This window comes from Vipera ursinii (genome assembly GCF_947247035.1).
Source record: "Vipera ursinii genome assembly, chromosome: 1".
Classification (NCBI taxonomy): domain Eukaryota; kingdom Metazoa; phylum Chordata; class Lepidosauria; order Squamata; family Viperidae; genus Vipera; species Vipera ursinii.
The window spans coordinates 274343137-274366063 of record NC_139512.1 but is presented as its reverse complement, the minus strand read 5'-3'; the positions used below and the strand labels follow the sequence as shown (position 1 = coordinate 274366063).

Genomic DNA, 22927 nt, shown 5'->3' with positions numbered 1-22927 from the left:
TTATTATTATTGTTGTTGTTGTTGTTGTTGTTGTTGTTGTTGTTGTTTGTTTGTTTGTTTGTTTGTACTTAATGCTGACACAATTGTGTCCTGAAAAAGTTTATTTTCTTTCTTGTTTTCACAATTGCCCTCATCTTACCCCCAGTCCATAAGTGAGTTAGTCTTAAGTCGTTCTTAGTAGTATTGCTATAAATGTAGTATCTAACAAAGGCACTGCCCTTTCAACCTTTCTTTAAACTCTTTCAACCCGCCATAAGGTGTTAATCAGTTCAGCTTTGCTAGCAGGACTGAGCAGTGATTAGCAACAAAGACAGTGGAGACTGGATAGAAATTAGCATGGAAGTCAGCAGTTTCATACCAGTATAGTTTTCTGCTGATTGAGAGAAGGGAGGTGGGTGGGAAAGATCCTTAGTACACTTGAGTAAAGTGGATAAACTTGAAAAAACTATAACTACTGACCAACAGCTTATCTTAATAAAGAATAAATACAGGTAATCTTTGAATTATATCCATTTTTCAGTGCCTGCTCAAAATTACAGGTAGTCCTTGTCATACAACAGTTCATTCAGTGACTGTTCAAAGTTACAACGGCACTGAGAAAAGTGACATGACTGTTTTTCACATTATGACCGTTGCAGCATCCCCTTGGTCATGTGATAAAAATTTGGATGCTTGATAGTCGGTTCATATTTATGACGGCTGCTGTGTCCTGGGGTCATGTGATCCCCTTTTGCAACATTCTGACAAGCAAAGTCAATGGGAAAACCAGATCCATTTTAACTGCGTTACTAATTTAACAACTGTAATGATTCACAGACAAACTGTGGCAAGAAAGGTTGCTAAATGGGGCAAAATTCACTTAACAAATGTCTCGCTTAGCAACAGAAATTTTGGGCTCAATTGTGGTTGTAAGTCAAGGACTGCCTGCATAGCAGCTCTGAAAAAATGACCAGTTCTCAACTTTCTGGCTATTGCAGCACCAAATGGGGTCATGCACATGCAGTTTGCAATCTGGGTGCTCAGGTGACAGGCTCACAGTTACAACATTGTGAAGAGCTACAGTCACAAGATTGCCATTGGCAACCTTCCCTGCTGGCTTCTCACAAGCAAAGTCAATGGGGAAGCTAGCAGTGATGATTGCAAATCACTCCAGAAGTTGCTGCTGCGTGTAGCACCCTCCCGTCTGTGTGCAACCTTTATTAGCTCTCCCTCAACTCAGGAATGTCTTGCATCAGTCCTTCCCTGGCCTCCCTGAGTTTGCATTCAGGCTCTGTCAGGCCTCCATAGCCTTCCCCATAGCCTTCCTCCATTCCTCTGCAGCTCCCCCACACTCCTTAACTGATAGTCCTACCACTTCCTTAAGGCTAGCAAATATGTGGTAAAAGCACGTAAAATTATAAAGTGGATGAAGACATAAGGGCCTCAGGTAGTCTTTGATTTGTGGACCTATCTTGTTACATCTTAGATATCTTTCTTTCTTCACATATGAGACTTTTCGAAGGAACCTGTTTTCTGCTAGCATCACTATATTGATTTTTATGGGGCATTTGTTCAGTAACTGCTAGTTCTCATCTCACCTAGAATAGGAAGCCAAGAGAATTTCCTAAGCAAACAACCTAGTATTTCAGACCATAACAAATTTTCTGTGAAAATGTGTAAGTATCGATCACTTTTTGGAAACAAACAAATATTGTTTAAGCTGTGTACAGAACAAAATGTGCTGTTATTGTTGTTATAGTAGCCTGGGTTGCAATCTCAAAATAACTGAGATCTCCATTAAATAGTGTGTTCTATTATATTCATTTTCTAACCACTTAAACCTTTCTGCAATAATAACATTAAACTTCACATTTTAACCAACTGCGTTGCCTTAATGTGAATTCGAAGGTTTGCTCAAAATACTAGCTCACAACAGTTTGTAAATTTTAGTGTTGATGTAGTGCATGATTTCTTCTATTTTACCAATGTAATTCATAGTATTAAATCATTAGTCACGTGGAGTAGCCAATAAATCAGATTTCTAAATATCTGATCTAGTGAAAGTACGAGGAGGTGTTTTTGTACCAATGTACAGGTGTTCTCTCAAACTTTCTTGTGTATTTCTATATCTTTTCAGGCCTGAATTGCAAGCTACTGAATGAGAACAATCCTAAAACAGTGGCAAGCCAGACAGTTATATGCCCACTGTTTAAAGCTGCCATGACTTGCTATGGCATGCCAGTCTGCAACTAATGATGCTTTATAAAGAGAACTGCTAAAACGTTGCCCTTCATATAGACAATCATGCAGAAAAAAACAACACCATTGCCACACGGCACAATGGCATCCTCAAGATTAGCAGGAAGAACATCCCGGGATATTGCTGGAGTGATGCAAAGACTCCAAGGTAAGTGATTAAAACAGAACATAAAAGGTTTCTTTTGAGTTTTCAATGAAAAATAGGGATCTGTTGTGTGTAGAGACTAAATTGCCGGCGTCAACTTCCCTCCGCCCTGTGCGTTCCCACAGAGAGGGACTCCTCAGGGTGCCACCGGTCAGAGAATGTAGATTGGTGGCCCCCAGGGGGAGATCTTTCTCTGTGGGCGCCCCGGAGCTATGGAACCAGTTACCGGTTGAGCTCCGGACGGCGCCCGATCTTCGCTCCTTTCGCCGCGATCTGAAAACATACCTGTTCGAACAAGCCGGCCTGGCCTGAGGGGGGATTGGTGGGGTTTTTTATTATCATTTTATTGGGGTTTTATTAATGTATTTATTGTTTTTATGGGCATGTATTTAATTACTTTTTAATTTTTGTAACTTTGTGTTTTATTCTTGCCCTGTACACTGCCCTGAGTCCTTCGGGAGAAGGGCGGTATAGAAATATTAATAAATTAAATTAAATACTTTAAGCATCTAACCTGAGTGTTTAAAATTTGATTAGTCCTTCCTCCAACACTAGCATTCACAGTCTTAAATTCTGATATGACAAAGAATAATAAGAACAGACATAGAGATAACTTAGTTTTGAAGAGGTTTGCCAGTCTTTTATTTTGCCTATTTGCCTATTTCTAAATTCTTGTCATTATTGGAATATTGTTGGCCATAAAGAAGAAATTGAGGATAATATTTTGTGGTATATTTACAAATTGGTTTCTTTAAATATTTGAAAGGTTCTAATTTGTAATTCAAATTACTCATATTGAATAGTATTTATTAAATAATTCATACTGTTTAAGAACAAAGATGGGAGAGACATACAGGCATTTATTTATTAATGTATTCTAAATCTTTTTGTTTATTTTCTCACTACTCAAAACAAAAAAAGTTCAGTTTGTAATAGCTGATTTCTCCTGCAAGTCAAGCAGATCAAGCAGGAGTTTTAAAAGATTTCATTTCTGTTGTGCTTATGTACAATACTTTTCTTTTTAGTCTATAGTCCTGAATAATGGATGAGCTGACAATCTGTAGAACAGACTGTTTCTGGCTTTGTGAAATAGGAATTTCATCTTCTGGAGACATCAAACATAAAACTGGAGATGGAATTTATAAATCTGAAAATAACAACTTGTACTCTATTAGGGCCAAGATAACTACTAATCGTATATTGTGGTTTGTAGGGCATTTGAAACCATTTGCCTAATTCTGCTACTCTGAAAAGCTGTCTAAACAAAAATGGGGAAAAATATCTCCATTTATTCTTTATACTTGCTTTTATATACCAGTATAATTTTGTGTAATACACAATAAAACATCTATTTTATTTTTGTTTATTTTAAAATATATATTGTATGGGAACACTAGTGAGTTGCTGCTGACATTAGATCATTGTCTGCTTCCCAGGGCAAATGATTGATGAAGATAATCAAAATTGTTTCCTTCTCTTAAGGAGTAGATATCCTGTACAAACTAAGAGGATTAAATTTAAGTTGGAAAGCTTCCTTATTATTGGATAAACTTTTATAGTACAAGATAAGCCTACCAAACCTAGGTGACATACATTAAGACAACTGGGAGAAGGTAGCCACAATTGAGCAGTTTCTGTACTGTACGCCTGCCCTATAATAATTGGCAGGAGTTTTACAGCCCAGATCTCTTAGACATAGTTGGAGAAAAGGAGAAACCCTTTTCCATGTTTGCTTTCCATCGTGCTTTAAAAGTCAGAAAGGAACATCTGGAAGAGGACTTCCTGTGATGACCTCAGTGTATAGCCAGCCTCATATGGGAGAATATTTTATTTACCGTATTTATATCTCCCATTGCTGCTCTCTGAGTGACCTCTGAGCAGTTTACAAGATTTAAACAAACAAACTACCTTAACATATCCCTCTGGTGCCCAAGAATAAATTGTTAACCCTACTCACCATCAATAGTATCACCATCTACCCCTTGATCTGAATGCCTGGGAAACAATCAGCTCTTCAGTATCTGGCAAAAGGATAACAGGATTGGGGCCATCTGAACCTCTGGTGGGAAGCTGTTCCACAGGGCAGGTTTTGTCTTTGAGAAGGCAGGACTTTGTGGTCCAGCAAGATGACATTGTTTAATAGAGGGAACCCAGAGCATTCTGATGGGATGGTAGAAACAATAGAAGAAGGGTGGTCTCTCAAGTACGTTGGCCCTGGATGACTAGCAGCTTTAATCACATCCAGAAGCCTACTGAGAGGCAGTACATTGTTACATGAGTGTGAATAAGAAACACCAGGAAATCGTCTATGCCGCTGCATTCTTGATCAACTGAAGCTTTTGAGTGTTCTTCCACAACATCCCCATGTAGAGCACATTATAGTAATCTAAACAGGAATAACTAAAATGTGAGTCATTGTGAGCATTCTCATTTTCCTTTTGTGTCCAGAATCTGTCTAATAGTAACGTGAAATCTACAGATTGTAGTTTCGTTCAACTTAAGTCACATCAATATTTTTAATACTTCTAATTTGGATCCCAATTTTAAAGTCATTTTGAGTCTCTAGGTTTATTAGAATTTGTAGCAATGGCAACAGGGTCTTTTCTCATTGATGGTACATATGGTTTTGAAAAACATCTCAAGCTCCAGTAGCGACAACAATAGCACTTAGACTTATATACTGCCCCATAGTTCTTTACAGAACTCTCTGAGTGATTTACAGAGTCAGCATATTGCTCCCAACAATCTGGGTCCTCATTTTATCTACCTTGAAAGGATGGAAGGCTGACTTAATCTCGAATTCCCATCAGGATCAAACTCCTGCCTGTGAGCAGATTTCACCTGCAATACTGCATTCTAACCACTGCACCACCAGTACTGTATATAATGGATATGTTGCAGTGCTTCTGTTACTTTAAAGTCTAATGTTATACAGGATAGTGATTCTTTCTGGATGTATTGTCTTTCTATAGGTGTATAAAAGTCTTTGACATACTTAATTGTCAAATACAAAAAAAGGTGAAAGATGTAACAAGTAACAGTCTTGCTAATAACAAGCCTCATTCAATTAATTTATGAGCATATTTAAAATTGATTACAACATCTCAACAGGCACATAGATTTTAATTCATAGAATTGTTTTATGTTTTTACCAAAGGTGACCAACTGGATATGGTTTATTTCATACATTAATCATAATTTTATTCAAATTGGTCTAACTGATTATACTGTCATTATTTATGCAAGATGTTTAGTAGCATTAAACGCAAAGCTATAGAATTATAGGATAGAATTTAGATTTCAGAATTCTGTTTTTATAGATGTTCTATGGTGTAATCCTATAGATATCAATTCAAGTGTAAGCTCTAATGTAAGAATGTATAATACAATGGCCAAGAAAATATAGCAAAGTTCTCAGGCATCATACTGATAAGAGAAAACCAAGGTCTATATTTTTTATGGAAAAAGCTAAACATAGCTAGCAACTCAATATGAGTATGTCAGAAAGGAAAAGGGCAAAAAGGAGATTGGCTCAGTTTACCTAAGAACATAACATGCTATGCAGAAGAATTGTAGAGAACTGTCAGTACCAAGTAGCACATTGATGAAACACAAATAACGAAGTTCAACTTCATACAATATTCTAGTAAGTTATTGGGTGATGGATTGGCTTAGCATGATGCATAAATCATTATTATTTCTAAATTGTAAAAACAAATCACTATGTACTTTTTAAAAACCATGATTGCTGCATGATGTACAAACTTAGCATAGAAACTATATTGCAGAACAAAGTATGTCCTTAAAGTTGTTTAAATATGCTAATTCCTTCTTTACTTTGTTTAAGTCAACTTTGGGGAATCTAGATCTAGAATGTAGTGATTAGAAATGAGTGTAATTAGTAGCAGGAAATGTTCTTAACATTCTACCCATGAAGTAATGAGAAAAATATTCTTCCAAGAAGATTTATTAACCTCCTTTTAAGTTCTTGATTCCTAAACATGTTTACATTATATATCATAGCTTACGAGAAACCATAAATCTATCTACCGGTAAATGTGATTTGGTTGTAAATGAAACTAAAAATTAAAGAAGTGTGAAAACAAATGACTAAAGCAGCTGTTGCAATATTATTAAATAGTTTGAGTGTGAAGTTGCAAGACACTTTAGTCAGCTGCTTTGCATAGTTTAAAACTGGGTATAAGTGTCCTGGTTTTAAAAAAATACCTTATTAGTTTGAAATATTTTATAACTAAGCAAAATTAAATTAGGTACAATGGTCTGCATTCTGAACTATTCTTATTAGCTGCATATAAGCCTCAGTGTACACTACACTTCATCTTTATTGCTAGAGGATAAAGCTGGTTCAGTGGCTAAGAGGATTACCGGTACATGTGATCTGAGAGACATTGATTTCTTATAGTTTGACAGTCCTTTTTTTCATAATTTTCTCTTTTCTCTTTTCGATTATGCCACAAGAACAACCCAGGTTAATATTAAATGTGAGAAGTTTAAAAACCATAAATAGTCAGTTATATGTTAATGTTTATAAATTAATGATTAATCAGAAAATCCATGCAGAATTATGTATTATATATTTAAAAATCCCTTTAATTCTTTGTTAGCAATCTAAAATTTACACACACACACATATATATATATAAATTTTTTGGATTGCTAACACAAATATGAGCTGTCACTGCTGTGACTACTGCCTTGGGCTAGGTTGAAACAGGAAATAAGATTTGTCCCATGTTTGAGGCCTAGCAAGGAAAAAAATTACACACACACACACACACACACACACACACACATATACAGTATATATTTATGTATGTATGTATGTATGTAGATCTTTGGTCATTCAGGTTTTTTCCCACGTAGAATTGGAGGTATCAGGGCAACGTTTCGACGAAGCGGGGAAGTGAGGATGGCTGAATGCTTTGGGTCATGCTGTTTGGGCTTCCTGTTTGGCACTTCCCCCATCCCCTTGCAGCATCCCTATGCTCCTTAGGTGGGACTCTCCCCACTTAATGACCCCTGTATCAAGTTACATTCATAACTGGAAGTGCTGGGATTTCAGTCTCTAAGCAATGCAATCATGTCACATGTCACTATGATTGCATCACTTGAGGGCGAAGTTTCGTTTTCCGAGCTTTGTGGGTTGGTTTCCAAACGTTTCATTATCAGGCTGGGTAACATCTTCAATGGAGTTTAGGGTTGTCAGTATCAGTGTTCTTCTGTTTATAAGGGCTTTGTGTGGCCAGCAGATCTTGTAATGGGTCGGGTGTGGGTATGGCAAGTGAGGGTCTTGTGATGGGTTTTGGGATGAGTCAGGTGTGAGTCTTGTAATTGGTCTTGTGATAGGTCAGGTGTGACTCATCAGTGGGAGTCTTGTGATGGGTCGTGTGATGGGGAGATTATATCACGTAGCAATAGAAATTGTTGTTGTAAGTCGGGGATTACCTGCATTGCTGTGAAATGGCTGACTTTATTGCAAAATGGTGATAATGAATTTTCTGGAGTTGTGGTATCCTATATATAGGCTGCATAAAAATACATCTATTAAAACCTGGAAGAATATACACATAAAATATTTTGAGAAATGTTTTATTTTTATTAAATTTATTTGCTGCCCTTCTCACTGTCACATGACTCTGGGCAGTTTACAGTCTGATAAAATGATATTATAAAAGATTAAAGCAGTAAGACAAATACATTAAAATTAACAAAGGAATAGATAGCTAAGATAAACAAGAGAGTGGGGGGGGGCTCTTCTATTTAGTCTACTGACCACTTCCAGAATGGCACACCTCCGTTCTGGCCCCAGGCCAACAGCAAAAATTTATGAACATATAAATATAGAACTCTTAAGTGATACATTAAAGCATGCTGTAAACCTTACAAAAAGAATAAGGTTCTCTGTCTCTTCTGGTTGGGGTTTCAGACAAGCAGAACAAGGAAAGTAAATTTTCAGTAAAATTAAGCTTTGGATATAAATAGTATCTTTTCTTGGAAGATCTTACAAGTATACAAACATCTTCAGCATTTTAGAGAGCAAAACCTTAAGGGGTTTTTTTCTTTGCAGCTGGCACCTTACTGCAAATACCTTTACAGCCTTTTGTATATCCCTTTTTTCTGTCAAGATCTGCTTTATTTTGTTTCGTTTCTCATAATATTAATAAGCATTTGGATTATTGATATACTTTGGCTTAGTTATTATGGGCAGGGAAGGGGAACCTTAATAAGGTTCGAAGAAAATTGGCAAATTACTCTAGTAGTCTCTTTCTCTTTCTCTCTCTCTCCTTCCCTCCCTCCCACTCCCTCTCTCCCCCTCTCCCTCTTTCTCTCACACTTTTTTATGAATCTTCTTTTAAAATTCAATTATATATATATCACTTTTAAAAAAATACATGTAATTTAAAGGAAAATATTTTTAGAATGAATTATTATGGTGTGATGTTAAGCATGGCTGATTACATAACTGGTGCCTTCTATATGTTTTGGACTAAAATTCCATCATTAAAACGCGGTATAAATCTTGAATGCCAAAGTGAGTATACTTGTTTCCGTTCATCATGAGAATGAATTGTCACAAGATTTTATCTATAATGGAAGGTTACAGGAAGTGGGTGCCAGAAAAATTCCTATTAATTGATGCCAAATATACATACAAAGAGGGTGGCATGACCAGGATTATTAACATAATTAATCTGACTAATTATGATGGTGAGCGTGAAAGAAGCTTGTTTCAGCAAAGCATATTTGAAATTAAACAGAGTTGGTAAAATTTGAGCAAAATACAAATTATGATTTAGCTAACCTTCAAGAAAATATTTACGTGCATCTTCTTGGAGGAAGGTTACATGGAAAATTTAGGAGATGAAAGTTTGCTGCAATTTAGTCTGTAGAAATGAGTACTCATTCCAAATTATGTCAAGAATAATAGAAAGACAAGAAAAGCTTAGTCTGAACTTTTAGGTGCTGGTAGACATCCTTGTGATGTCTCATATATAAATAGAAATTGGCAGTTCGCAACATCTCAGCCTAAACTGTGATGCAGTAATTTGCAGATGTGGTCTTTTTAAAGGTATATTATGATCCAGTTGGGCTCCAAAGTTCTGCTTTTTCCAGTAATTAGATAGAATTTAACTATGACAACTGCCAGCTACAAGTATCTTTTATGGATTTGATTTTCATCACATGCTAGAAAATCATATACAATAAAATATTTTGAGAATAAATAGGCAGTTATGTCTTCATACTACCACCAAAAGGGCAATGGTTTTATTCTGCTTTTTAAAACTTTTTCACACACAAAGGCTTAGTGATTTGGAAATTATTATAAAATATCCAAAATAGTCTCCCTTCCTTAAACATTTAGTACATAAGAAATAAATACAATTAGAAACGAGCAATATTAAATTCATGCTGGAATATTTGGTGTACAGAGGCTGAAAATTCAATATAGTTACTGGACATTCTGCAATATTTTCTGCAGTTTTCAAAATATAATAAAAGTTTATTCTCAATAAAATCTTACAGTAATGGAAAAAAACAAATTGGTTTTGTTGTAAGAACATGTTTTAAAAATGTTAAGCATTTGAGGGATAAAATCTTTTGGCTCCACATTGTGTTGGACTCTGCCCTTGAAGCAGGGCCAGTAAAGGTTCAAAATAGTGAAACAGACACTTCAGGGATTGCAAAATTGCTGCTTTATTGTTGTAGAGTATTTTAAGAAATGTTGAAAGCCTGCCTAAGTTTATTTCTGTCCCATCTTGTCCTAAACCAAACCAGGGCAGGTTATTATGAATTTCTTTCTCATGCTTCCTTCAGTCTCCAGACAGTGTAATTTCTTGTCCTTAATGTCTCTCTCGCATTTTCCCCAAGGTCAGCTCTTAATTCCCTTCATAAAATGTCAACTCCTATCATTCCCAATTTGCTTGCTAAGCAAGTAAGAAGTGAAGCTGTAAGGATTTGTAAAAAAAAAACAACAACAACAAAACAAAACAAAACCCAACTGGTGGCTAAATTTTATTCCTGGGGAAGCCAACCAGCTTCTGATGGGATGGCCTATGCTAGGCTGTTCTGAGAAGCATATGCTTCACCTCTCCAGGTCTTGCTCGGTACAGATAGCTCCCAAGGGCAGGAGGCCAGGCTTTCCATCCTTCAGATGGAGAACAATCCATCTAGGGCAGGGGTAGGCAACCTCGGCTCTTATGTACTTCAACCCAGAACATAATGGAGCACTAACTGCACTAAGAAGATGATTAAAGAAGAATTGTTTCAACTGAATTTAAATGTCATTGTAAAGACATGCCATGAACTTTAAGTGTGGGTCATTTCTATCTTCACAACCTTATTTAACTTTCACTGAAGTAACATAAAGCCTGTCCACATAACTTATTTTGGGAGAAGGATGGTTGTGTCACACTAGAAGGCACTCTAAAATATTAGTATTCCCATTAGTATGGGAACCGCTATTTGTCAGGCTCTATTAGAGAATGGTTTCTGAGGTGCGACTCAAAGGTTTGGGGTGGTTCCAGCCCAGAAAAGGCTATGCACTCAAGCTGTAGAACAGGGGTCTTCAAACTCGGCGCTTTAGGTGTGCCTGGCTGAAGAATTCTGGGAGTTGAAGTCCATGAGTCATAAAAGAGCCGAGGTTGCCTACCCCTGATCTAGGGCAGGGGTCTCCAACCTATGGTCTGCGGTCCGGTACCAATCTGTTTTCTTGTTCTCTAGAAGGAGAAATAATAGTTTCTGATAGTTTCATAAGAGATGACAGTTCAGGAAGCTTTTAACTCCAAGTGAATATGAATATTTTTTCCTCAAAGAATCTGGAAAACACGTCCTAAGAGCCAGTTAAATAGTTAACTCCACTGCTTTTCTACAGAGTGGATCAAGTTGTCCTAAACAAAATTTCTGGATGAGGATTCGTGGATGCAATAAGGGTAGAGAAATAAATATGCTATGGGTTCATACTTGCAGTTGGACAGATTCATTCCTCGTTTTTCACAACCTTCACTTGGATACAGTGGTGGGATTCAAATATGTGAACAACAGGTTCTCTGTGTGGATGCCGCTTCCCAAAGTCCATTCTGGGCCTGGGCAACAAAAAATTAGCAGCTACCGGTTCTGCCGTAGTGGTGCAAACTGGCTGAATCCCACCACTGCTTGCATATCTCTGCAGCTGAGTCATTTCTCTGAGCTTCTTGGTAAACCAAGAGTCATACACAATAATTCTTATGCCAGTGATATAAAGTGGTCAGATTGAGTGAGATATAATATATTTAACAATCTGCTGCTTATCTGTTCTTCAGATACATAATGAAAAAGAGATCTAAAGCTGATATTAGGGTTATTTTGATTACCTAGCTTATTGCAATGTTCCTTCCAGTGGAAAAATACCAATTATGAAATTAGAAATATTAAAAATATTAAAAATTACAATGATAATGAACAAACCATTGGAAGACCTGAACAATCAAGTTGGGATGGATTCTGTCCATGAGAATTTATTTATGCAGTTGTTGAGAGTTGACATCATCTGGATGGCAGTCAGTCAAGATTCACCTAAAGGAATACAGAAATTTGTTCCCCTTTCCAAATTATTTAATTTGAGAATTCACCCATCAAAGCATAGCCTGATTAGCAATGACACCTTGAATGTTGGCTTCTGTCTTCTGCCTATCATGTAATCACTACATAGCACAACTGTATCAGTCTGTATTTGGTGTGTTTTATAGGTATTAGTTCCTGGATTTTATTTTTTTAACTTTTTCAGACTGCAAAACCTGCTAGTTAAAAAAACCAGTTTCCTGGGTCAGCTTTCTGCCTTTCAGCTACACACAAAATAATGAGTCATCATGAAAACAAATGCTTTTGAACACTACCCTTTTCACTGTAGAAAAAAAATCTGCAGTGGATGTTTCTACTTTTGTTCAAGTACATTCTTTTTCTGCCCTTAGTCTTTCACTGAAGCCCATTAAATTCTCCTCTGAAAACACAGCTTGAAAAACCCTGATCTAGGCAATGATAGACTCAAGTTTAAAATATGCCAAGTATGTATAGATGTCTGTCCTCATTATCCAAATGCCTGTATGAATTTTAGGCTACTAAGATAGGGATGAATAATCTTTACGTGATAAACCTGTTGTGTCAAGTTCACAAATAAGTTACCATATCTTGGTCCTAATCTTATAAAACTGTACGAGATCTTGGTGTGCCTTATCCTTTAATGTGTGCCTTTTTAAACCTCATGAACTGTAACACTTTTTTTAACCAATAGGAATCCTGTTTCAAATGGCTAAGAAAATCAATTTCATGTTCTAAGATACACATTAGTTTACAGCTCACTGTACTAAGAGAATGCAGGAAATTTTGTATTTTTCCATTTTTCAAGGCTATTTGCTTAATTGTAATACTATATGGAAAAGGATAGCAGTATAAAAATCGAAATATATTTCCGTTTGTATTAAATTTATAAATTTGTTGAAGGAAAAAAGGAATGGTTTACTAATAATCACTGATTATTTGATAGGATTATTTGATAGGGTTTTAGTTTTGCAATAATTAATCTTAATACACTAAATCTTGTAAATGTAAAGGTGAAAATCGTTCTTGTATTGAATTATGTGCATTTTTTTTAAAAAAATGAGAGGCTGCTTAATTTTAGGAAATGTATTATATTTTATTATTGCATTGATTTACAATTTGCTGCCAAAAAATTGAAGAAATTTATACTGTGTATTACAATGAATCTATTAAAATGCAGATGATAATGCACAGTGCTACTTGACTTTACATTGTTTTCTGTTAGTTGTAAAATATAATACTATATTTATTGTGAAATGCAATAAATATAGTTTCATTTCTTTGCTTTGCTTCTATGTTTTTAAAGTATGCTGTAAAATGTATCTTACAATGTTGACGCACATTGAAGGGAATCCAAGAACAAAAGATGAAGTCATTGTCATTTTTGTTTTTTTGGTAGTTTCCATAGATCTCCACCCATCAACAATGTTTCGTAGCCAAATTAGAACATAAAATATAATTACTGTGGTAACTGTATACTGCGGATTCTTTTTAAAGTAGTGTGTTTGAATATTGAATACTGTTACATGAATGCACATTATTATAATATTCCAGAACCTTTCATTTTTACTATCAAAATTTGGTCCTGATTAAAAATACATTGTACATGACTCAGGATTTTCATGTGCACTTCATACAACGATGTGTATCCTGATTTAAAACATTGCATTGTGATAATATGTTGAGTACAGTCATTCCCTCATTGTTGCTCTCTCTGATCCCAATTGATATGTAGGCCTCTCTTTGCTGAACTTCACTGTATCAAATAATCAGTTCTGCACTACTAAGAAGTTATTCACTTAGGGACTATTTTAAGAAGGAAAGTCACACTTGATAAGGCTAAAATAATCAATTCTACTCTTGATACTTGTATTGATCTGCCCATAAATAAAGGCAGGCAAAAGAAACCAAGGACACCTTCATTTTCTTTTCTTCTGCAAATGGAAAATGTCCACTAACAGCATGCCAGTTGTGCTTCCTCAGACTTATAAAAATGCTGCATAAAACCAAGATGACAGGGATCAGATTTGCATGAGTTCCCAAATTAGTTCCCAAGGTGCCATCTTTTAGAATGTATTAATATATATTTTATGTATAGGTTTTTCAAACTTAATAGAAAAGCTTATTCTTATTCTCTCCAAAAATATTTTCAATATAATATTTCAAAAGTTTTTGTATTAGCTTACTGTCATAGGGTGAGTGGTTTGAATAATGAATTTTATATTAGTTGGCAAACGTGTCAAACCATATGGCTGTGCACTGTGACATGCCTGAGTGGTTCAGAAAATCTTATTCTGGCTGAAAAGTATACAGGTTCCACAGAGTTTCTTTCTTTTTTTTGCCAAGTAGTGTTCTTTACTCATAGGTCACCACTGAAAAGCAGTCTAGGAGAAATGCAGGGAGGCAGGCAGGCAGGAAGGAAGGAAGGAAAGAGTTAGGTAATCATTCTTCACTTACAGCGCTATTTTTATGAACCAGATCAGTCTCTCCTTCTACTGATTTATTCTGGTAGGAGGTGCGGTAATGTGTTCTTGGCTATTTTGTTTAGATGGTAGGTAGAAATAGAATTCACTTAATCCTTAGAGAGTGGCCTCCACGTTTTGTAATTCTCCCCCCCCGCCTGCCCCAAGGTCCATGCAGTTTTTGTCTCTAAGGTAAGGTAAAGATAAAGGTTCCCCCGCACATGCGTGCTAGTCGTTTCCGACTCTAGGGGCCGGTGCTCATCTGTGTTTCAAAGCCGAAGAGCCAGCGCTTGTCCGAGGACGTCTCCGTGGTCATGTGGCCGGCATGACTAGACGCCAAAGGCGCATGGGACGCTGTTACCTTCCCACCGTAGTGGTCCCTATGTTTCTACTTGCATTTTTACATGCTTTCAAACTGCTAGGTTGGCAGAAGCTGGGACGAGTAACAGGCGCTCACTCTGTTACACGGCACTCGGGATTTGACCTGCCAAACTGCCGACCTTCTGATCGACAAGCTCAGCATCCTAACCTGTAAAGAAGTTAAAATAATTTTTTTTCATCATGTTTTCAATATGATGGGTAATTCGTCTTGGTGGGTATATCAGAGTGGGGAGGCAATGAAAAGTTTCAGGATTTTTAAAAATGCATTTGCATAGTTGTGTGCAACCCCAAAACTTTGATTGGGGCAGGTTAGAAAAATTGTAAAAGGACCACTCAAACAGAATGGACTGCTGCTGATCCCAGGTGGACTGATTTGTTCATTGATCTCATTTCCTTCTTGCTCCACCTTTAGTTTGGATGCATGCAGAAGACCACCCTCAGTTCTTAGGCTAGTACTGCTTCACTGGGGGATTGTAACCCTTTACTCACTAATACCTGCCTTAGGTGGAATACAAATGCATTTTGAGGATTCTGGCTATTTTGCGATGGCTGGTGAACTTTCGGGGGTCCAACACATTCCCATCTAGTCTGAGAATTAGGTGATTTGATCTACTATCCAGTGACTCCCACTTGAGAATATGTGAATCCTCACTTGAAGACTGTAGGATATTCACAAATACATTACACCATAGTGTGGTAGATTTAGTGTTATATTTGAACTTCAGCCATGGGCAGAATTGTGATTAAGAGAAAAAGAGAATGTTTATTTACTGAAGTTATGACTTCATATGTTGTTCAATACTTGATGGGGGGATAGAGAGGGCTAACCAATAAATATTTTTCACAAAGATTTTGAGGAAGGAAGAATAGATTTTCCCATTCTACATATGGTGGTCATGACCACCATACACCTGCATTTTAGTTTCTCTCACGTCACATGGAGTAGTGATGGGTAAATATTCAGGGGGGAAAGGTAAAAAAAACATAATAAAGATATAGAGGTGAAAAAATTAAGTCTATAACCCCATTTTCTGGCAGGATTACCGTATTTTCCGGCATATAAGATGACTTTTTAACCCATGAAAATCTTCTCAAAAGTTGGGGGGTCGTCTTATACACCGGGTCGTCTTATACGCCGGAAAAAAAACATAAATCAGTCGAGCATCCCCGTTCTTGCAAAGCAACTTCAAGCCTCCTTAGTCCAGTCCCCCCTCCATCGTGACTCTCCCTTCCCACCCCCAAGAGCCTCTAAGCCCCTTCCCCTCCCCCTTGCAAATGCCAGACCCCGGGAGCGGCAGGAAGCCCCTCCCCCTCACCCAAGTGGCATCTGAGCATAAGCAGAGCGCGCCCTGCTACCCGCTATATCTCCCGGCAGACGCCTGCATCCGGCCTCGCAACCAGCCGCAGAAGCCCGCACCCGGCTTTCCTTCCCCCCACCCGCACCCAGCTACCGGTTCCTGGGCCCCGGCCCTAGCCGTGGGCCAGCTCGCCAGCGACCAGGCCGACGGACTCCCGGCCGCTAGATGCTGCGCTTTGGGAGATGCTCCCTGGCGGATCGGGGAGGGAGCGCCCGCCTGCCGCCAGCATCCTCCTCTTGGTTCCGGCAAGCGCAGAGACCAGGCTCGGTCCTGATGCGGGGAGGATGGAGCAGGCCTGGGGCCCTTGGCTCTCCAGGACCCCGCCTGGGCCGGGCCGCCCCGCACAACTGAGCTATCTCCGGCGCGGCTAAAGGACACGGCTGGGCGGGAGTGTCAGGCAGTTCTCCCCATGCGAAGGCGGCGCTGCCCATCGGCTCTTGGCCCGAGGGGAGGGCCTTGCGCCCGCCAGACTCACCTGTCACCAGCACCGCTCTCTCCCCTGTGGGGATGCGCTTCCGCCGGGCGGTGCTGGCCGAGATGGGCCAGCAGGCAGCCGCCATGAGCGCGGCACTGAGGGGCAGCGGCAGGACGGCCTGGCCCAGCGCCTGCAGGACGGCCAGCAGCCCCACACGCAGCAGCAGCCGCCGGCTCAGCAACAGGTCCAAGCGCAGGAGCCGCACCGCCAGGCTGCCCAGGAAAAGCAGCCACACCGAGAGGCTGCACGCCCAGTCCAGCTCCATGAGGGGCAGGGCGGGAAGCCGGCCGGGAAGAGGGACCGGGAGCCCGGGCCGAGCGCGCCTCGGCTGACAGTGAGAGGGAAGCGGCACATGAGTTGTAAAAAAGAACTTCTGGGGACTTCTGGCGGGCTTGGCGCCCCTCTCGCCCACAGACCACGCAGCGGCCCTCGCCAGCTGGCCTTGGCATGGCTGCCCCAAGCCCGGCTCTCCAGCGCATCTTCCGAGCCCACCTGGCTGACCGCCTCCTGGGCGGGGCTTGGGTCCAGACGCGCGGCTGCTCCGTCTGCAAATGTTCTCTCAAATGGGTGGGTAGAAGGAAAACCCCCTTTGGGTTCAAAAGGGAGGCTTTGCACCATCTGCATCAGACGGGGCTGAATCAGGCTTGTGTCGGACACTTGGCAACTGGCATGTAAGTATTTTCCGGCGTATAAGACGAAAAACCTTGAAAATCTTCTTAAAAGTCGGGGGTCGTCTTATACGCCGGAAAATACGGTAAGATTATTTTCTGACACACTTGAGAAATAAAGGAAGGCTGCTAAGACTAGGAAAAAACATAAGGAACAGCATTTTCATAAAATACTGATTTGTTTTTCCCACTGCAGTCATCTTTTACTGTTTTGTAAATGTTACAGTTTCTGTGCACGTGCATATTTACACACATATTCTAACAAATTTAAATAATATATAACATTAACTTACAGTCTTCCTGATTTATTTTGAGATTGGCAGTGTCATGTGAATCTGTTTCCGGCTTACAGTTAACTGTACACTAAGCTTCTGTGACCTATTTTAGAAATCATGGTTAAAAATATGGCTTATGGGTTCTCTGTATGTGGATTGCAAATAGTTAGTGATTTAGTCTACCTTTGTAGCTTCCTCTCAATGATTCATCAGTGTTTGATCTCAGTTATTTAAAATTGAAAATTATGAGATAATTTCCACTCTAGTTGGCACCCAAAACACTCTCCATACGTCCTATATCTAGATCAGAGCAAATGTACCATTCAGCTCAGCTAGCAACAGATATAGGTTGATGTTTGTTCATTAAGCATCAGCAAACATGACATGAATAATGGTGCAAGAACCAGGGAGAAAGAGAAGGAAATGAACAGGCAAGAGATTAGAAGGGTAGAGAACTTAATATCAATACATTGAGATGTGTTTGAATAATGTGGATAATGATCTACATTACCTCAAGTTTTCCAGAGCCATTGAATATAATGCTATAAGTAATTAGCATGGACAATCTCAAAAGGAGTAGCTTTAGTTATTCCATGTTTAAACCTTTTTACATAGCAGTAGCAAAAATAGGGATAGGAACTAGGTCACCAGGTGATCCCTCCCTTTATTCTACATCGCTAGAGAAACAGATTAGTGGACTGGGATGATGTGGCCAAGAAATATGTCATATCACATATAGAAAAATAGGGTTAAATATTTATTCAATTGTCTCATAGATAAATTGTCTCATATTTAGGCTAAAACTAAATACTGTCAAAAACAATCATAAGAATTATTCAAATCTTACAATTTCATCTTCTTCCATGGCATCTTTTTAACATTTTAGAGACTTCTCAAGTTAAGAAGTTGGTTTTCTTCTGTAGAAATGTATTTTAGTTTTATGTTTTTTGCAAATCATCCATGATCCAATATTAATCAGTCAAATAATTGATTCAGTGTTTCAATCAAACCATTCAGTCAATTTAATTCATGAATTCACTAAAGCATTTTGATGATTTGATTTGGTGAATCAGTTTGATGTAGGGATTTGATTACATCACTTTGAACTGAATTGAACTGACTATGTTAAATATTCATACAATTCCAAAAACATTGGCAGGGAGAGCATTGGGGAGTTTTCTGGTAAAATGTTTTTCAGACTGAATCATATAATTCAAACTGCAGGAAGTGATTTATTTTTGAGATTATGATCAGTTTTTCACTTACCATTAGAAACAAAGAGAAAATTCTGAAATCACATTAACTATTAATTTTAGTTTCAGAGAATCATGTGGGTAGCGGAGACAATAATTTGTCAGTGAGATCTATCATCTGTCTGTCTGTCTCTCTCTCCCTCCCTCCCTCCCTCCCGCCCTAAAAGGGATATTTTGGAAATCATTTTAGGATCTGAATAGGATAATCCTTCATCCAGTTTGTTATTCCCCACCCCCTAACTGGAAGGCCATTTGTACAATCACCAGTTGTTGTTTTTTTTAAAAAAAGTATAACACATGCATCATAATTCAGTCCAGATTGCTTCAACATATGGATTAAGAAACTTTAATCTCTTCCATTTATTTAACTGGAATTCCAATTTGTATTATATTCATCCCTTCCCAATTTTTGCTTTGTGAAATAAAGCTTCCATTGAAGTAAAAGCATACTAACCTAACTAGAAAGACGTCTATTTGAGCATTAAACTTCTTGAACTAAATATATATTTCCATGGTACCTGACTCAGTATATCTTGACTGATTTGCTTTTTATCTTGTGTTATATTTTATAGAACTACTAAAATGGTTAGCCATTTATAGGGGACCATGCTTAATCTGTTTCTAAGATGCCATTTCTTTTGCTCCCCCTTCCCCCCAATTCCATCTACTTTTAGACACAGAGGGTCAAGATACTTTAAATTTGACGAAATAGCACTATATTATCCAAGAAAGTATTCTATTATGAAAGATTAAATCCATCATATTCTGTATGGCAAATAAAAGTCCTAATACATGGTGTGCTAACAAAGCTCTGAAAGCATACAATAGAAATGTAAAATATCTGTGCTCTGCCTACCATGGCATTATGTCCAGGAAGACATGTTTGGGCATGTTTGTTTATGAAATACTGTTTGCTTTTCTAACACTGACAATAAGAAAGAGTACTTTCCCACATTAGATAAATACTGAAAGAACAGCTTGTCTTCAAATAACTGAAGACAGTTAGAAAATCTTTTAACACTGAGAAGTGAAAAGGTATATACAGTAGTTGTTAGGAAAATCAGGATCCTAACTGTCTCACAAATGATATTCCAGACAGCACTATGAAGTTTAGTTTTGTTTAAAAAATACTGGATAGGTTATGACTTCATAAAATTAAACACACAAATGAACATGACTGACACTTGAACTGTGAATAGATGCAGCTATACTATACAGTACAGCAAATCTGGCATCCCATTAGCATTGCAGGCAGCAGCAGCTGCCATCTTTTCAAGGGATACATCCCACCTTAGTTAATTTAAATAATTCTCAGTTCTCTGTTCCAGAAGTCAAGACTACTAACTAGTTCTGTTGTTCCCCACACATACCGTATCTGCAGATGTTTCAGTTCATTCATATATCATGTGAATTGTTCACATGCACAACTGTTACAATTTTTATCAGAATTCTTCCCACTATGGGAAGTAGGCTGACTGGCCAAAATCAACTAATGTCATTGCTTTTATTCATGTTGTCATTGCTTTTATTCATGTTGAGACCATCTTTTTATGAGTTTTTTTCCCCAAGATGAATTTAATAACTCAGCGTGTGATTGGATTTGGTGCTATTGGTGAATGATCAAATATTTATAAATACCATGCATGTCTTTAAAAGTTTGATTGACATGTCTGTTGTGACCTTTACTTGCTAAAAAATGCAGCCATTGTAATCCATGCTTTTGTTATATATAATATAAACGGAAATGTGCTTTTTGTGCCGTGTCACCTTTGAAGATTGCTCAGAAATTAGAAAATGTGTAACTTTAACATTGCTTTCTATTAATTTCTGGTTTCATTTCAACATTCAAAATGTTCTTCTTGTCTCTTAAAAATTAAGTTCATTTTCCAATTTCCCATATTTGCTGTCCTCCAGATGTGTTTATCTTAACCCTCAAAAATCTCAGCACAGTTATAAATTGAAGGATGGTAGGTGAGAATTAAGAGGAATTGGAAGTCTATACAACTGGAGGAAACCACATTGGCAAATATGAATCTCATTTGATATTTAGAACTGTTGCCATTATAGATAAACCTGACTGGTTTAGATGGCCCAATGGTCTGGTTTAATATGAGTTACCCTCCTGGGTTTCTATAAACATTTCCAGGGCTTTTTTTCTCATAGAACGCTCAGAACGGAGTTCCGGCACCTTTTTTGGATGGAACCTTGTAGGGTAGGCAAGGCGGGTTGTATGCAATGTGTGAGTTCCGCCACCTTTTTCTTTTACAAAAAAAGCACTGAACATTTCTATAAACGGGATAATGTTTATCTGTTATTTGGCAGATTGTATTAAGCTGTGATTTGGTATGTTTCATTTTGGCCTGTGTGTTATATGTATTATGTGGTTTATTTAACAAGTCATCCTCGCAGTCTGCTTAAGCTTAATATTAAAATGTGAGGCTAATGTCTGTCATATTATAGATGCTTTAAAACAATACAATATAGTATAGCTTACTGCATTCATAGATGATGACAGGATATATTACAAAATAATACGAAGATACTTGTTTTCATTGCATCCTCTTTTTCATAGTTGTGACCCTATGTTATGTGTAGCTTGCTGTCTTAATACTCTACATGGAGAAAGTATTTTCTTAATAGTTCGGATGATTTTTTAAAAATAAAATTACAAGTAAGTTTGAAGAAAGGATGAGAGAATCGGGTAACAGAACTATACCCATTAGAGCAGACATGTCAAACTCGCGACGTCGCATGACGTTGTGCAACATATTGGGACTGTTTTGCCATTGCCGTCAATGGGGTGGGCATGGCTTCCGCATGACGCATCCGGCCTGTGGGCCGGCAGTTTGACACCCCTGCATTAGAGTCACCTCTTTCAGCTGGCCAGCATAGAAATTTAATATATAAATAGAAAAGTAAATAAATTATAACCATTGTGCTTATTTTAATTATTTAAATATTATGCTATAGCACTAAAAAAAATTCCTTAAAAATTGATTTGATACCTAATGTTCCAAGGTTTTCAAAATTCTACAATAGCTCCTTGAGTTCAGTTTTTCTGAGTCCTTAAAATGCAGTTTCTTGGAAGTGTTCATTTATATTACATGATCTGTTTTATGTGTTGATTGTCAAAGCTATTTAGCCCTCTATAGTTTGAAGGGTAAATAAAAGAAATATAAGGAAGCTAAAGTTGGCAAGTATGTTTGCCATTATCTAGAAATATAGCATGTGCTGCAAATCTTTTTATCTCTTGCTGGTCCATGAAAGTGGGCAAGAAGTATATCCTGACTATGAGTTGTGGTTTGATAGTCTTTGTTTCCAGCAACACAGGAAGTGGTATAAAATCACTCTACCTTCTGTGATTCATCCTTGCTACTTAGAAACAGGCTGTTTATCAATTCATATAAGTTACATAAAATATATCAGCATTGTGTCAGAGCTGTGGTGAAGAATGGCTTTGTATGCATTTATGCATAACTTCTTTAGCCTAGAACACCACATTATTGAAGTTAGCGTGGTTTTTAATGCTGTATATAATTTCTGTATCCAAGTACAGGTAGTTGACTTATGACCACAATTAAGCCCAAAATTGATATTGCTAAACGAGACAGTTAAGTGAACTTTGCTCCATTTTACGACCTTCCTTGCCATAGTTGCTAAGTGAATCACTGCAGTTAAGTTCGTAGTACAGTTGTTAAGGGAACCTGGCTCCCTCATTGACTTTGCTTGTTAGAAGATTGCAAAAGGTGATCACATGATCCCAGGACACTGCAACTGTCATAAATATGAATCAGTTGCCAAGCTTCTGAATTTTGATCATGTGACCATGGTGATGCTGTAACGGTGAAAAACTTTCATAAGTCACTTTTTAAAGTGCTGTTGTAATTTCAAATGGTTACTAAATGAATTTTGTAAATCGAGGACTACCTGTGCCAGAAAATAAAGTGATGATTGGTACCTTGGAAAAAAATAACTTCTGCTGTTATATTTTTACCTAACATCCTTCAGAATGTTCCATTATTGTTCAGACTTCCATTTTCAAACACAATGAATTATCTCCTTGAATTAATTTGTAATT

At 37.8% G+C, this 22927-nt stretch overlaps 1 protein-coding gene across 1 annotated transcript in view; it reads left to right on the top strand.

The window, feature by feature from the left end:
- Nucleotides 1-2319: 2319 nt before the first annotated feature.
- SYNE1 (spectrin repeat containing nuclear envelope protein 1) overlaps nucleotides 2320-22927 on the top strand; it is a gene marked incomplete at its 5' end in the record, with an annotated part of 320362 nt that continues 299754 nt past the window's right edge. Inside the window, one exon of the mRNA XM_083348719.1 lies at nucleotides 2320-2386. Coding sequence (XP_083204845.1) covers nucleotides 2320-2386 — 67 coding nt within the window. The remainder of the gene's footprint in view (nucleotides 2387-22927) is intronic.